The sequence below is a fragment of the Staurois parvus genome, unplaced genomic scaffold, assembly GCF_062004578.1.
Source record: "Staurois parvus isolate SC_StPar_1 unplaced genomic scaffold, SC_StPar_1.0 ptg000586l, whole genome shotgun sequence".
Classification (NCBI taxonomy): Eukaryota; Metazoa; Chordata; class Amphibia; order Anura; family Ranidae; genus Staurois; species Staurois parvus.
Genome location: NW_028318382.1, coordinates 1170206 through 1185557, shown reverse-complemented (window position 1 = coordinate 1185557; position 15352 = coordinate 1170206). Strand labels below are relative to the sequence as shown.

General features: G+C 43.6%; 1 protein-coding gene across 2 annotated transcripts in view; it reads left to right on the top strand.

Moving 5' to 3' along the window:
• Positions 1 to 15131, top strand: part of NUDCD3 (NudC domain containing 3) — a 45619-nt gene extending 30488 nt beyond the window's left edge. For both annotated transcript variants that reach the window (XM_089692434.1, XM_089692435.1), the window contains exons 6-7: positions 1009 to 1197; positions 13230 to 15131. In XM_089692434.1, the coding sequence (XP_089548560.1) occupies positions 1009 to 1197; positions 13230 to 13340 (300 nt within the window). In that variant the 3' untranslated portion in view covers positions 13341 to 15131. The remainder of the gene's footprint in view (positions 1 to 1008; positions 1198 to 13229) is intronic.
• Positions 15132 to 15352: the final 221 nt, after the last annotated feature.

The window sequence follows — 15352 nt, the reverse complement described above, 5'->3', positions numbered from 1 at the left end:
TTTAAAGTGCTGCAGGAGCCTTTTCCCTGCATTTCAGGAGGCTTGGCAGCCCATTTAAATGAATGGGCTATTGTGCCCGCACAGCTCACAGAGCTGCATATGTGTGAACCTAGCCTTAAAGTGGTTCTCAAGCCTTAGGGTTGTTTACCTTAATGCATTTTCTATGCAATAAGGTAAAAAACCTGTGCTACATGTGCCCCCCCCTTATAATTACCTGAGTCCAGCAATGTGCATGAGAGCAGTGGGTCTCCCAGCTCTGTCCCCCCTCACTGGACAAGCGGGAGACCCCAGAAGATTTAGATCAGGGCTGCTCTGTGCAATACCATTGCACAGAGCGGGTGTGCATAAAATGTTTGTTATTGTGACGAAAACAAAAAAACCTCAAAGCCGTGATCCAGGATAAGCAAACATGGTCTTAAAACAAGAGGCATGTATATTATGTGAATCTTGGTGTGCTTTGTGTAGTTCTTACAAATCTGTGCAGTAATTCAGTGTGAATCTTTTCTTCTGTGCAAGAGCTTCCTGTAATAGGACCGGTCACTGCTCTCACTCCTTGTCTAGGGTGACTGATCCTTTTGTGACCATTATGAAATAAAAGTAACTGAAAATATTTGTGCCTGGAGATCAGCTTTAACAAGTGACTTGGTTTTCCTGTGCTCTTAAGAGGAAATTTATAATTGACAGCATTGCAAGAAAGCAGGTAAAGGTGTGATCCGGCAGCATATTGTAATTTCAGTTGATTCTACTTTTATATTCTCTTTAGTATGTTCTGTAAACATAGGGGTTGATTTTCTAAAGTCAAACAGGCTGTGCACTTTGATTGTTTCACTCTAGAGTATCAAAGTTGGCTTTCCTAGTCTTCACTTGACAATATACTGGAATGTAGCACCCTTGACTTTACAGCTATTGAAAATTATGGAAGAGGGTATTTGAATTGTTCTACCACCACTTTTAGCTTGCAAAAGAAAATCACCACAGAACTACAACCTTTTTTTTTTCCTCCCATAGATCAGTTTGAGCAAATGTGGCGAGTATTGGTGGAATGCAGTCTTGGAGGGGGAGGAAAAAATTGATATAGACAAAATCAACAAAGAGCGCAGTATGGCAACAGTGGATGAGGAGGAGCATGCCGTATTGGATCGACTTACTTTCGATTACCATCAAAAACTGCAGGGGAAACCACAGAGTCATGAAATGGTAAGTTGTAGCAAAGAGTTTCACCATTTAAGGTGAATGCTTTACCCTTACAGCGCAAATCGACAATTTTTTTGTATAGATGACCTCTGCAGGATTTCATACTTAAGCTGGCCATACACTGTTAGACTTCTTTGTTCCGTGTGTCGTGCAGGTTTAATGAAACAAATCTAACAGATCTATTAATGCTAAACAGCGCAGTTAGACGCTGGTGACACCTGTCAGAGTGCCCAGAGACTACATCTAATTTGATGCAGTCTCTGTTTGGCTGAACATTGTCCAGCAGGCTGCTTTCACAAAAGCTGATTGTACAATCAACTTTTGTTGAACAGAGTGGGCTTGGCAGGACCTACCAGTGAGCAAATTTCTTTATCATACATTTCAGGACACAGGGTTATTTTCATATCCATTACAATAGGGTATTGCTGCCACCTTCAGGTGCTTGGTCTCAAAAAAAAAAAAGACAGGAAATCTCTCAGGCATAAACCCTCCCAGCCAGACCTAGCATCAGATTTTTTTGCTAGTGTCTTAGGTGATTGTTTTTGTCCGTGCAGACTCTGCATGAAAATGGCTAGCTTTTCAAGTTTTCATCTGGGATTAGGAGACTGGCTTTTTCAGATCTGTTGCCTACAGCTTCTGCTGAGAGGAATAATACCCAGACCCCACACTAGACTACCCAGTGGCACCCTGTGCAATGATATTACTTTGAGTAACGACAAGGTGCTATACGGGTCAAGGGCAATGATCGCTAGCTAGGAAGCCGAGTCCCTGAAGACTTTTTTGTGGCACTGGCTCAGCAAGGTGGGTGAAGCTTGGACCCCCTTGTGGGTAGCTTCCCTGATGGTCTCTTATTCTCCTTAGGGACCACAGGGAACCGGAGAGACTAACTGTGGTCTGGCAGAATTATGTGCTATGCCTCTGTGTTTTTCACTGTGTTGAAGCCCCCGGTCCCTCGAGCACTACATAGCAGTAGCAGTGTTAGGGGTGGTCTGGGAGACTTTCCACGCTAAGTGGAGAGAGCGAAACATTTCTTCCTCCCCTGTCTCAGGTCATGGCCAAGATGATGTGCCGTATGGCAGTTGATACCACTGAGGGGCGGAGTATTCACATCGATACAGAGCATTCACAGCCAACACTCAGTGTACGCAGAGGAGTCGGACTACAGGCCGGAGCAAGCATCTTTGTATTGCCTACACATAGCTGTTGTCTTTGGGGGGGAGCTGGATCACTGCCATAGGAGACAGGAGTTTTTCCTTTGGGGGCATACAGTACATTATCCCTTTTTTCAGGGTACCAGCACACTGGTGCTAGTCACACTGGGGCTAGTTTACTAAAACTGCAGAGTGCAAAATCTGGGGCAGCTAGGCATTGTAGCTAAGCAGCTTCTAATTTCAGCTTCTTAATTAAAGCTTTTACAAAAGAACCTGGATGCTGACTGGTTTCTGTGCAGAGCTGCACCAGATTTTGCACTCTCCAGTTTTAGTAAATAAACCTTACTGTGTCTTCTCGGCTGATTTGGACCACTGATTCAACAAGGTTCCAGTAGTTGCTGTCTACAGGCAATGTCTCGGTGATAAAAGGAGAAGATCAAGGGGTTGACAGTTCCCAAAATCTATCATCAGGCATGGAGGAACCTGGATGTAACTCCCATGGCAATATATTCCCTGGGGGTCAGGTAGTTCAGTGCGGCTCTGCTTCCCTCCACTTCTGGTCCTTCCACTATCTCCAAGCACCATCCCCCAGTTCCTTTGTGTTGCTGGATTGCAAAACCAGCTTTCCAGAATCTTTTCTGGTTTGGACCATCTTAGTTGAAGCCGGAATGTTCCCCCTCTCCTCCTACCTTATTGACAGAGGAGGAATATGCAGAAGAAAATGTGGAGGGAGATGCAGAAGGCTCCTCATCTGAGGAATCCCAGAGTCAAGTTTTACCTCAAACTCAAGGGTCTTTGTGGGTTTTCTTGTGGTCCAGAACAATTTAAAGCTACTGCTGCCTGAGTCCTTTCTCCCAAAGGTTGCAGGATTTAGATAATAGTCTCCACCACAACATCCTCAATATTTTCCGGTACAACATAATATAAAGGATGTACTGTATGTGGATTAGGCTCAAGCTGACAAAGGGATTCATTCCTCCAAATTGAGTTACTCAGCAGTACTCCTTGAAAAGTGAGTTCACTAAGAGTATGCCTATCATAGACCCGTCTGTTTATTATCTAAAGAAGACCCTCACAGATCCAGTGAATGATGTCCCAGTATTTAAACATTCTTCGGACAAATGTCTAGAGACCTTATTTAAAGTCTCCTTTGCTTTTGTAGGGGCAGCCTTACAACCTGAGATTGAGGCTGTAGGAGTGTGTCAAAGCCTTAAGGTTTTGGCCTGTTAAATGATCAGTGGATGCCTTAAAGGACTTCATCTAGCAACTTTCTCAGGTGGGCATCTTGTCAGTGCACAGGTGCAGACTGAAGTGTTGGTCAGCAGAGTTGCCCAGTAAGAAGCATATTGAAAGCTTTCCGTTTCAAAGGGAATGTTTTCTTGGTTATGTTCTGGTTGATTACATCCAGAAGGTAACAGGTTAAGAGTACCCTTTTGCTGCTTAAAAAGAAGTTCAAGCCTGCAGTACCAAAAAATGCCACTACTACTTCCAAAAAGCATTCCTTTTAGTAGGCACGAGCCTCGGGCTTCAAGTCCAAGCCCCATTCCCAGTTTTGCAAGAAAACATAAATACTATAGCCCTCTAAGCCAGAAGAGAAGTCCACCTCCCAATGAGGGGGCACCCCTATTCGCTGTGGTGGTGGGACATATGCAGGTCTCTTGTGGATGATTGGGTTAAGGCCACAAGCTTGAATTTCCGAGCCTTCTCCCTCCAGGTAATATGCATTCAAATCTTTCTTTGAGAGCTTGAAAAAGAACAGTCCTTTTTTTTGCAGATTCAATCACTTACCATCATAAGGAGTGATCGTCCTGGACCAAGAGAGTGAAAAGGTTTCACGGTTTTTACTCAAACTCCTAGATCTCAAGAGACTCAAAGTTTCACCAAGTGCAGAAGTTTCAGGTGGAAATGGTGCATCAGTGGTTGCCCCCCTCCAGCTGGGCAGATTTTCTGGCATCAGTGGAAATCTAGGATGTTTATCTGCACATCCAAATCTTTTCACCTCACCAAAGGTTTCTGCGGCTGTGACGTAAAACCACCACTTTCAGTTTGTGGTGCTGCCGTTCAGCCTGTCCACTGCTCTAAGAGTTTTAACTAATGTGTTAGCCCTGGGTTTGTGGCTCATATGTAGTTAGGTTATTCCTGTCATAGGTATCTGGACGACTTGCTTCTGATATAACAGTCTGCTCTGCTTCTAATGTTCAATGCGAATTGAATGGTGCAGACTCTGAAAAAGATTGGATGGATCCTGAATTTTCAAGAGATGGCGTTTGATATGTAGGTCTGATTTTGGACAAGGTCCAATCAAGAGTTCTCTCACCTCAGGAGAAATGCCTTGCTCTTTGAAGGCGGAGTTGCTTCAAACTCTGACATACCCCTTGATTCTGCTTTGAATGGGGGTTCTGGGAAAGGTGGTAGCCTCCTTCAAGGCAGTTTCTTTAGCCCAGTTTTATTTCAGACCCCTCCAACTGAATGTCTTGTCAACATGGGACAGGAGGACACAGTCCTTGGACTTCCTGATGCACTTACACCCTTGAACAAGACTGTCTCTGGACTGGTGTATCTCTTAGAGAATGCTGGAGATGGGAAAATCATTCCTCTGTCCTTGGAGTCCTGATGATGGACACCAGCCTGGTGGGCAGCAAAGGATTTAGTCACTGCCGAAGAGGTCGGGACCCATCAACATCCTGGAATTGAGGATGATTAGTCTTGACCTGGTACATTGGTCAGTAGTGAAGAGCCTCCTTGTCAGGGTTCAGTTGGACAATTGCCACAGCAATGGTGTACATAAATCATCAGAGAGGTTCCAGAAGTCAGACTGCTCATTAGGAACCAGATCTCATCCTGTCTTTGACAGACCTTCATGTCCCCACCCTGCCTGCCGTGCACAGAGCAGCAGGGCCAGATCTAGCTGGTCTGATGTGGGCAGGCAGTGAAAAAAAATCAGAGGGGCAGAGGATAGAATATCAGGAGTTCAGCAGGACAGAGGGCAGGGTGTAGTGGGTCAGCAAGGCAGGGGATGGGACGCTAGCAGGTGAGTGTACAGGAGTCAGTAGGGCAGAGGATAGAGGTCAGCAGAGAGATGAAGGGTCAGTAGGGCAGAGGTGGGGTGGTCAGCGGGGGGAGTGTACATGGGTCAGTATGCAGTGTACAGGGGGTCAGCAGGGCAGAGGACATAGCATATGTTTCTAAAGGAGAAGTTAGCCTTTACAAAATATAAAAAATATGTAAGTATCGAAATTATTAACAATACTCATAATGAGTAGTCTGCTGGCTTTACAATGAAAAAGTCAAAACCGCATGACAATATGTGAGCATGACTAGAATTATGAAAGATACGGAGCACCCTGGGACAGAACAGAAAAATAAGTTATGAGGCTGGCCAGTTGGGGGAGGAAGGTCTTAAAGGGGGATTGAAAATAATCTGTGCCTGTTGTATACACGCACACATATACCACAGTCCTACCCACAAAATACTAATTACTGTGCCACAACTGACAGTTTCACAGACACAAACCTCAGGACAAAGAACATTTTTTTTTAAATTAAACATTTTTATTACATATGTTTTTATGCACACAAAAAGGATATTTTTGTCTTAGCAACCATACATGGATCAAAACTCATCTGGTTCAGCAGGGCCTGGATGAGTTTCAATCCATGTACTGTATGGGCAGGCTGATTTTACAGAAGTTGATATATCGACTGACTCAGGGCTGGGGAAAGCAATAGGCAGCTTAGGCAGCCGCTTGAGGGTGCCAGGAGGATTGGGGGGTGGGTTAAAATCCAGATGCCTATGAACTGAGCCCAGTATCTGAACCTGTTTGTAGTGATTGCAGATGAGAGGGACTCGGAAGGGGAGGCAAGTTGTCAAAGAAGAATACTTGCAGTGATTTTGGGGGGAGGGGGAAAGGATACTGTATGTGCTAGGGGGCACTTTGGGAGGGGAAAGGACTTGTGCTGGGGGGGGATCAGATTTTATATCCAACCCCTTTCTAGCACAAGTCCTCTCCCCTCCCAAAGTGCCCCCTAGTACATCCAGTATCCTCTTACCCCCTGCAAATCAAAGAGATGCAGGCTGCTTTAGAGGGGACAATCGTGGCATTTGAGATCCCAAGCACCTTACTAGAGAATTGCCCCAGGTGCCCAGACTAGTGCACCCTCTGCTAGGCAAGTTAGTGGGGCTCAGTGCCTGAACTTTTTTCGGTACTGGGTTCCAAGATAGGGCCAGTTAACACCATGAATCACACTATGCGTTCCTGTATGATTCACATGCCTTCCAGGTGCAGTGTGATTTCAGCCCATTTATGTAAATGAGCTAAAATTGGACCAGTCCACACCAAGAGTTGTGCATGTATTACTTTACAAAATGTACAGCAACCGAATCGCATAATACTTCTGTACCATGCAATCTAGTGTAGGCAAACACACTGCATTTGCGACCTGCGTTTAGGGAGTCATTAAGTTGACACCCACTGCAGATTGCAACTGCAGTGCATTTTGAATGCAGTGTGGGAAAAAGCACACGTAATGTCTGAACAGTCTTAGTCTGGATGCATGGGATTTTGTTTTTCTATTTCAATGGTTTTTATTAAATTTTAAACAGTATAAACAGAGGCAATAAAACACGCCCACGCAGGGGCTATCAATTGCACAGATAAACAATATGCAAAATAAAAAAAAAGGAAAAACAATGCTCTAATGCCAACAGGGCAAAAGGTACGCCCACGCAGGGGCTATCAATGGCACATAAGTTACAAAACAGTAATGTAACTGGTTATAACAACTAAATGCAGCTGCCCAGTCACACCAAAAACAGAGAGAGAGAGAAAAAAGAAAAGAGAGAAAGAAAAGAAAGGAAAAAAAAAAAAAAAAAGGGGTGGGGGCAAAGAGCAGGGATTCAAGAGCGCCAACACCGAACGCCATTACATCCCCAGACTAGCCGGGGGGAGTGAGGGAAGGGCATATTGCAACCACGGCTCCCATATTTTCAAAAATTTACGTTGGGAGTCGTTGCGGATACTCGACATCTGTTCGTTGAGCATCATAGTGGTCATACGATCCCGCACCCCCTGAAGAGGGACAAACGGACTCTTCCAGGCCTGAGCAATTGTTCTAGTGGCGGATAAAAACAGATAGGAAGCCAACTTCTGCTGGTGAGCTAAGAGGCCCGGTATGGGGCAATGAAGCAAGGCATACCGAGCATCCCGGCGTATGGAGAGATGGAACAAGGTGAAAAGGAGGCCAAATACACGAGACCAAAAACGAAACAGTCTCGGGCATGACCACCAGATATGTAATACATCACCACGATGACCACAACCCCGAAAACATTGTTCACTACAGGCAGGGTTAGCCCGGGCCAGCCGAGCCGGAACCCAGTACCAACGAAACAATACCTTATAGGCTGCCTCCAGTGTGGTCGTATTAAATGAGCATTTAGCTATGAGTGACCAGGCCTTATTCCAGTCCTCCGGATCCACAGCCACTCCCAGGTCGCGCTCCCACTGAACAACATATGAAAGAGAAGTATGCGACGAGCGTCTGTTCAGGGATTTTGTTTTTATCTCGGGAAGGTTCCACCAAAATCCAGGAAGTATGTATTTGCATTAGAGAGCATTACTGGGAAGGGGGATTTGGGTGGAAGGATTTGTGAAAATACTGGGGAAGAGGACTTGTGCTGGTGTGGGGGATTTGGGGGAAAAAGGATTTGTGCTGGGGAGGATGGGGGAAAAGGATGGGGTTGGCGGGAAGGTTGTGCTGGAAGGGAGGACCTGGGGGAGAGGATTTTTGCTGAGTGGGGGGATTTGTCCTGGGGGTATTTTAAGAGACACCCTTCATGCTGCTCCCCATCAAAAATATGAGCGCAATGTGAAGGAGGTCCCAGTGTGGCTGTAGAAAGTGGGGGTGGGGTTACATTTTAGAGGGGAGGGAGATGGCAGGAGCACCATTTGGGTGGGACACCAAAATGTACCTTCGCCTGTGCAGAAAAAAATCCTTGCACCGGCCCTGACCAACCTCTAGGAAAATTTCCACTCAGTTGGTCACGGTAGCACGAATCCGTGTATTCTGATGGCGAGGGAGTACTTAATCTGGAGTGATTCCTCCATCCACCTCGAATGTGGACGGGGGAATCGGCTCATATTTTTTTTTTTTTTTTTTTTTTGTTTCAGTCAACCCACTGGTTGAATGAAAAATATGACTAATATATGGGCAGCCTTATTGAGCCTACCTTAAAGAAGAATTTCATTAAAGCCAGCAACTGTTTAGGCAATGAATACCTTGGTCAGGGTGAGTGCCACGTTCACATTTGAGTCCCCCCTTACATCTAATTCCTCAGCATTTTCCCTATAAATCAGAGTCCCCCCTTAACATTTATGTAAGGTGCTGGTACACTGGGGACACTGGAGTCTGCAGAGTCCCTTCTTACATTAAAGTCCCACCCCCCAAAGCAGAGTGCCTTACAACGGAATCTGGCGGAGTGACTCCTTACATCAGAGTTTAGTTGTCCCTAAGTGCTAACTGGACATGAAGTGAACTGGTTAAGTTTGTGAACCTCCTGGAAGAACAGATACATGAAGAAAACTATGATATAATTGGTATTGCTGACTCTTGGCTTCATTCTTCAGATGACTGGGCTATTATTATTCCTGGCTATGTTCTCTTTTGGAGAGACAGGATAAAAAGGAAAGGTGATGGTGTCTTTCTCTATGTGAGAAATGATCTCAGAGCGAGTGTGAAAGAGGACCTAGTTGTTAGAGAGTTTGATGAGGCTGAAGCATTATGGGTGGAACTTCACATGGGGGTGCGTACTACAAAGGTAACCATTTGAGTTTGTTATTGGCCACCCATTGTTAATGAGGAGGTGGAGACTCAGCTCCTTGCACAGATCGAAAAGGCTGCAAGGGCTGGGACAGTGCTAATAATGAGGAATTTTAATTACCTGGAAATTGACTGGAGTAATGGCACTGCAGGAACAGTTAAAGGGCAAAAATGTATAAACCTACTGCAGGACAATTTGTTGGTAATGTTCATAGAGGCCCCAACTAGGAATAATGCTATGTTGGACCTGGTAATCTCAAACCAAGCAGAGTTTATTCCTAATGTCCATATAAAGAACATCTGGGTAGCAGTGACCAAACCCCCAAAAATTCTTCAAATATATTGATATTAAAAAGGTTCGGTCCAAGCATGTAGGCCCTTTACAAAATAATCTAGAGTGGGTGACGGGATAAATAGAAGGAAATTTATCAAATACCTTCTTCAGCTCTGTGTATACAAAGGAGTATGGGGGAGCTTTTGTCCATAATGGGCATGGTATTGACACAGCTCCAGATGATCCACATTGGCTCACAACTGATATGATCCAAAAATATTTAGACAGACAAAAGGTGAATAAAGCACCTGGACCATATGACATACACCCACGGGTCCTTTAAAGAATTGAGCTCTGTCATTTCAAAGCGATTGTTTCTAAGTTTTAGGGACTCTTTAATGACTGGCATAGTACCACTGGATTGGCATAAAGACCACATTCACCAGATTCATACTCCTGAATGGTCTAGGATTGTCAGTGGTGTACCCAAAGGTTCTGTGTTAGGTACCTTACTTTTTAATATATTTATAAACGATATAGGGTCTGGGATTAAAAATACCATTTTTCAGTCTTTGCAGATGACACCAAGCTGTGCAGTGGAATAACGTCCTTACAGGATGTCTCCAATTTACAAGCCGACCTCAATGCACTGTTTAATTGGGCAACTGTGTGGCAAATGAGGTTTAATGTTGATAAATGTAAGGTTATGCACTTGGGGGCTAAGAATATGCATGCATCATACATACCAGGGGGAGTACAACTGGGGGAATCAATGGTGGAGAAGGATTTGGGGGTTCTGGTAGATCAAAAGCTTAATAATGGCATGCAATGCCAAGCTGCAGTTTCTAAAGCGAGAAAAATCCTCTCTTGTATTAAAAGAGGTATAGACTCCAGAAAGAGAGATGTCATTTTACCCCGATACAAATCATTAGTAATACCTCATCTGGAATATGCAGTTCAGTTTTGGGCACCAATTCACAGAAAGAATATTAGGGAACTGGAGAAAATACAGAAGGGCAATTAAACTGTTAAGAGCCATGGAGGAGCTCAGCTATGAGGAGAGATTAGAGGAACTGAATTCATTCTTTCTGGAGAAAAGGAAATTAAGGGGGATATGATCAACGTGTATAAATACATCAGTGGTCCATATAGTGAACTCGGTGTAGAGCTATTCACCCTAAGGTCCTCACAGAAGACAAGGGGCACTCTTACATCTGGAGGAAAAGAGATTTAATCTCCAAATAGGGAAAGGTTTCTTCACAGTAAGAGCTGTGAAAACTTGGACAGACCCCCTCAAGAGTTGCTTCTGGCCAGCTCAGTGGATTGCTTTTTTAAAAAAGAGGCCTGGATTATTTCCTAGATACACATAATTTAGGTAAAGTTGATCCAGGGAATATCCGATTGCCTCTCTGGGGATCAGGGAGTAATTATTCCCTTGCAGGAGCAAATTGGAGCATGCTTTGCTGGGGTTTTTTTTTGTCTTCCTCTGGATCAACTGTGGGCATAGGATTCTAACTTTTTTTTTTTTTTTAATGGTTGAACTAGATGAACGTTTGTCTTTTTTCAGCCAGACTAATGTAAGATGGGGAGAGACTGGAAGGAAATAAGGAGAGTTCAGTGGTAGTGTAGAGTTCAATCACCCTAGGCTAGTCTCTGCAGGCGCAGAGGCTTAAATCATACAGCCAGATGGATCTGCCAGGTGCACTGCAATGCTTTTAAATTTGCCGTCCACACATCCCCTTTCTTAGGCACAGCACTGGTTGGGGATTGGAGCGTGGGAGAGCAGACGCAGAGGAGAGGGGTGGCAGGAGGCGGAGCAGATCAATATCTCTGTCCTTTATTGTCTGTGCAGGAGATGGGGGGGGGGGGGGGGTTGGTTGCGCTAGCTGGGCTCTGGGAGAGTATTACAGACACTCAGCCTTCACAGCTGCAACAGCCAAATACTCATAAATATTCCTGCTTCTGAAGGATGGTTGGAAACCCTGCCCAGGCACAACATCCATGGGGGCAGGTGTTGCCTTGGGGAAGGGGGGGCACAGCCAACAGAGATCTGGCTAGGCAGGTTTTCTCTGACTGACTGACTTCGGGGAAGTGTGATCCCCACCCAGAGGCATTCAAGCAACTCTGGTGAAGGTGAGTGATTTCAGATGTGGATCTTCTGGCATTCTGGTATGCAGTCTTTGGTCAGCAAGTCTAGGCTGCTGAGCAAGGTTAGTCAGTTGTTTGGGGCCTGTTGGTGTGTTGTTTTCCCCTCATATTCAGTACTTTGGGACATCCCTATCATAATGGATGAAGATATCCTGTGACCTGGGATGTACGATACAGAAAGTAGGATTTTTGGTTTACCTGTAAAATCCTTTTCTGGGAGTATATCACAGGGTATTGAGAACCCGCCCCTCTTCCTTTTTGTTGCTTTATGGCTTGCTAAAAAAACTGAAACTATGCCTAGCTGGGAGGGGTTATGTCTGGGAGAGGATTTCCTGTCTTTTTTGCCAGTGTCCAATCATCTGAAGGTGGCAGTATAACCCTACCGCAATGGATATGTGGATACCCTTTGTCTCTTGGTAAAGAATATTACAGGTAAAGTATTTAGTTTAGTGTATTTCCCAGCTTTTTCATTTTACTCCTTGCCAGCAGTCAGGAGAAGAAGCCTCGTGTAAACTTTCCCTGTTCTGAGTTAACATCAACATATAGACACACTGTTGAAGTATCTTGCCAGACAATGGGCTCTAGTTTTCACCCTAGGCTGTATCTTCTACACCTGACACCCCCACTAGCGTTTTCCTTGTAGTTCCTCATTCCCTGCAGAAAGGCACAAAAGCATTGTATTTCATTGTTAATTTGCCAAGCACTCTGCAGCCAATGTAATATACAGTATCTCACTGAAGTGTGTACACCCCTCACATTTTTGTAAATGCCTACATGTACTGTGACATACTGAAGCAGAGCACGATCCCCTCCCTTTGGAGACTGGGCCACAGGGCAGTATTCCAACATGATAACGACCCCAAACACACCTCCAAGACGACCACTGCCTTGCTAAAGAAGCTGAGGGTAAAGGTGATGGACTGGCCAAGTATGTCTCCAGACCTAAACCCTATTGAGCATCTGTGGGGCATCCTCTAACAGGAGGTGGAGGAGCACAAGGTCTCTATCATCCACCAGCTCCGTGATGTCGTCATGGAGGAGTGGAAGAGGACTCCAGTGGCAACCTGTGAAGCTCTGGTGAACTCCATGCCCAAGAGGGTTAAAGCAGTGCTGGAAAATAATGGTGGTCACACAAAATATTAACACTTTGGGCCCAATTTGGACATTTTCACTTAGGGGTGTACTCACTTTTGTTGCCAGCAGTTTAGACATTAATGGCTGTGTGTTGAGTGATTTTGAGGGGACAAAAAATTTACACTGTTATACAAGCTGTACACTCACTACTTTACATTGTAGCAAAGTATCATTTCTTCAGTGTTGTCACATGAAAAGATAGAATAAAATATTTACAAAAATGTGAGGGGTGTACTCACTTCTGTGAGATGCTGTATATATGGAAAGTTTTACATAACAACTGGTGGGCGACATTGGCAACTCCTTAAACTGTGCAATCACTGTGTGCTTGTGAAGACCTCATTGTCTTAAAAGTCAAATAAAAGGGCTTCCTAATTGTCACAAACATTCACTCTGTACAACTCTTATTGTAGCAATTCCACAGTTTGTTCTCTTGACTGGAATGGTTAACTCTTTGCCCATTTGTGCCCCTTTGTGACTGTGCTGGTTTTTTTTTTTTTTCTTCACAGAAAGTCCATGAAATGCTAAAGAAGGGATGGGATGCCGAGGGATCGCCATTCAAGGGGCAGGCGTTTGACCCTTCCATGTTTAATATATCCCCAGGTGCTGTGCAATTTTGAGAAGAAGGGTATACACAGGAGTGTTTATTTTTCTGTCCCTGCAGAGGTTAACGTCTACATTGCTCCATCTAAAAGACCAAAGCTGCCTCTCTAAACCATTACAATACACACCTGTGTATAATAATGTATTTAAATGATGTTTAAAAACTGGTTTGTAAACGATGTTCAACTGGGACTTGGTAGGGACTGGATTTTTATACATATTTTGTGAAATGCAGAAATCGGTTCTTCTTTCCATCATTCTGCTGGGTTTATTGGGAAGTCGCTGCAGTTAATCACTTGCCCATGTATCACACACAGTGAAATGTCTGCAGTTGGTTTTGTTTACATGAGGTTTCCAGTTTAAAAGGGAATCCCTATTGTAGTGTGAATGCTCCTGCTAGTTACATGGATGCTGTAACCTTTTTTTAATGCTCTAGTTTGATTTTATGTACAGTGGCAAAAGCTGGCAACATGGTTTTACACCAGACATAATGATGCCAATAGCTTCACAAGAAAAAAAAAAATCAGAATAATAGGGGAAGCTGAGGAACCTTTTGTGTGCCTATATAGACAGGTGAGGAACTGATAGAAATATCAATTGAAATTGCAAATCACCTTTGACCATTCAGTAAACACTTGACATTTTAGGCCAGAAGCTTTAGTAGTGACATACAATATAAGAAAAAGAAGAGCAATCTTGTGTTCTCAGAGATATTCAGAATTGATACATATGTCAAATTTATTCCCTATTGCAACATTGTTTTCTTTGGAAAAGCGTGATATTCTATATTGCCAGCTGACATTGGGTTTATATTAAGAAAAACAAAAAATAAGAATTTTAATAGGAATTATAATTTGACTGTAAATTCCTTATCTTGAAGTACAGTACAGGACACAACTTGTATTCTTCGACTGTGGGTTTTATGCAGGCTATCTTAAGGTGATTGCAATCACCTGAAGGTAGAACCAGCATATAACTCATGATCTAAGAATACAAGTCATGTGTCCTGTATTATACAGTTAAGATACACACTTTAAGAAGGCATGAGATTTCATTTACGGTGGTTATATTTTCCTGGAAAAACATTTTGTATACTTATTGCAACCACCTTTTTTTTTTTTTTTTTTTTTTCTTTTTCTTAAAGGGGTTATAATACAGAGTTGTTTTTTTTGTCAAGATCAATCCCTTGCCATTATTGAACTGTTGGTCTCAGTGTTACCCTCACAACCACTACCTCTGGCCTGTAGTCTCATACTTCACATTTGGTTTTCTGGCTTCTCCTTTTATGGACATAACACTGGATCAATATTTATGAACTTGATGTAATCATGTAAATGGTTAGCACTTCCGCCTGGCAGTACTAGGGTCGTTGGTTCGAATCCCAACCACGGCATCACCTGCCTGGAGTTTGCATGTTCTCCCTGTGCCTGCGTGGGTTTCCTCCGGGTACTCCTGTTTCCTCCTACACTCCAAAGACATGCTGGTAGGTTAATTGGCTCCTGTCTAAATTGGCCCTAGTATGTGTATGTATGAATGGGCGTTAGGGACCTTAGATTGTACACCCCTTGAGGGTTAGGAACTGATGTGAATGTAATATATTTGTAAAGCGCTGCTTAAATTGATGGCGCTATATAAGTACCTGAAATAAATAAATAATAAATAACCGATTATAAAACCGTATGTAATATCAAAGTGTGTGCAGCATTGACTACATTTTTTGTTTTTACATGTAACAAGTTGTTCATCCCCTTCAGGTTCATTATGGTGTATCATCCTCTCCATACCAATACAATATACTGGTGCATCTATGATTGTGGTTTGACTCTTTTCTCACTGCTACTATTTAGGGAGGTGTGGTTATTTTTAGTCTGGCCATGAAGCAGAGTATAAAAAAAAAATTATATATACAGTGAATATAAAAAGTCTACACACCCCTGTTAAAATGTCAGGTTTCTGTGATGTAAAAATATAAGACAAAGATAAAAAAAATTCAGAACTTTTTCCACCTTTTAATGTAACCTATAAGCCT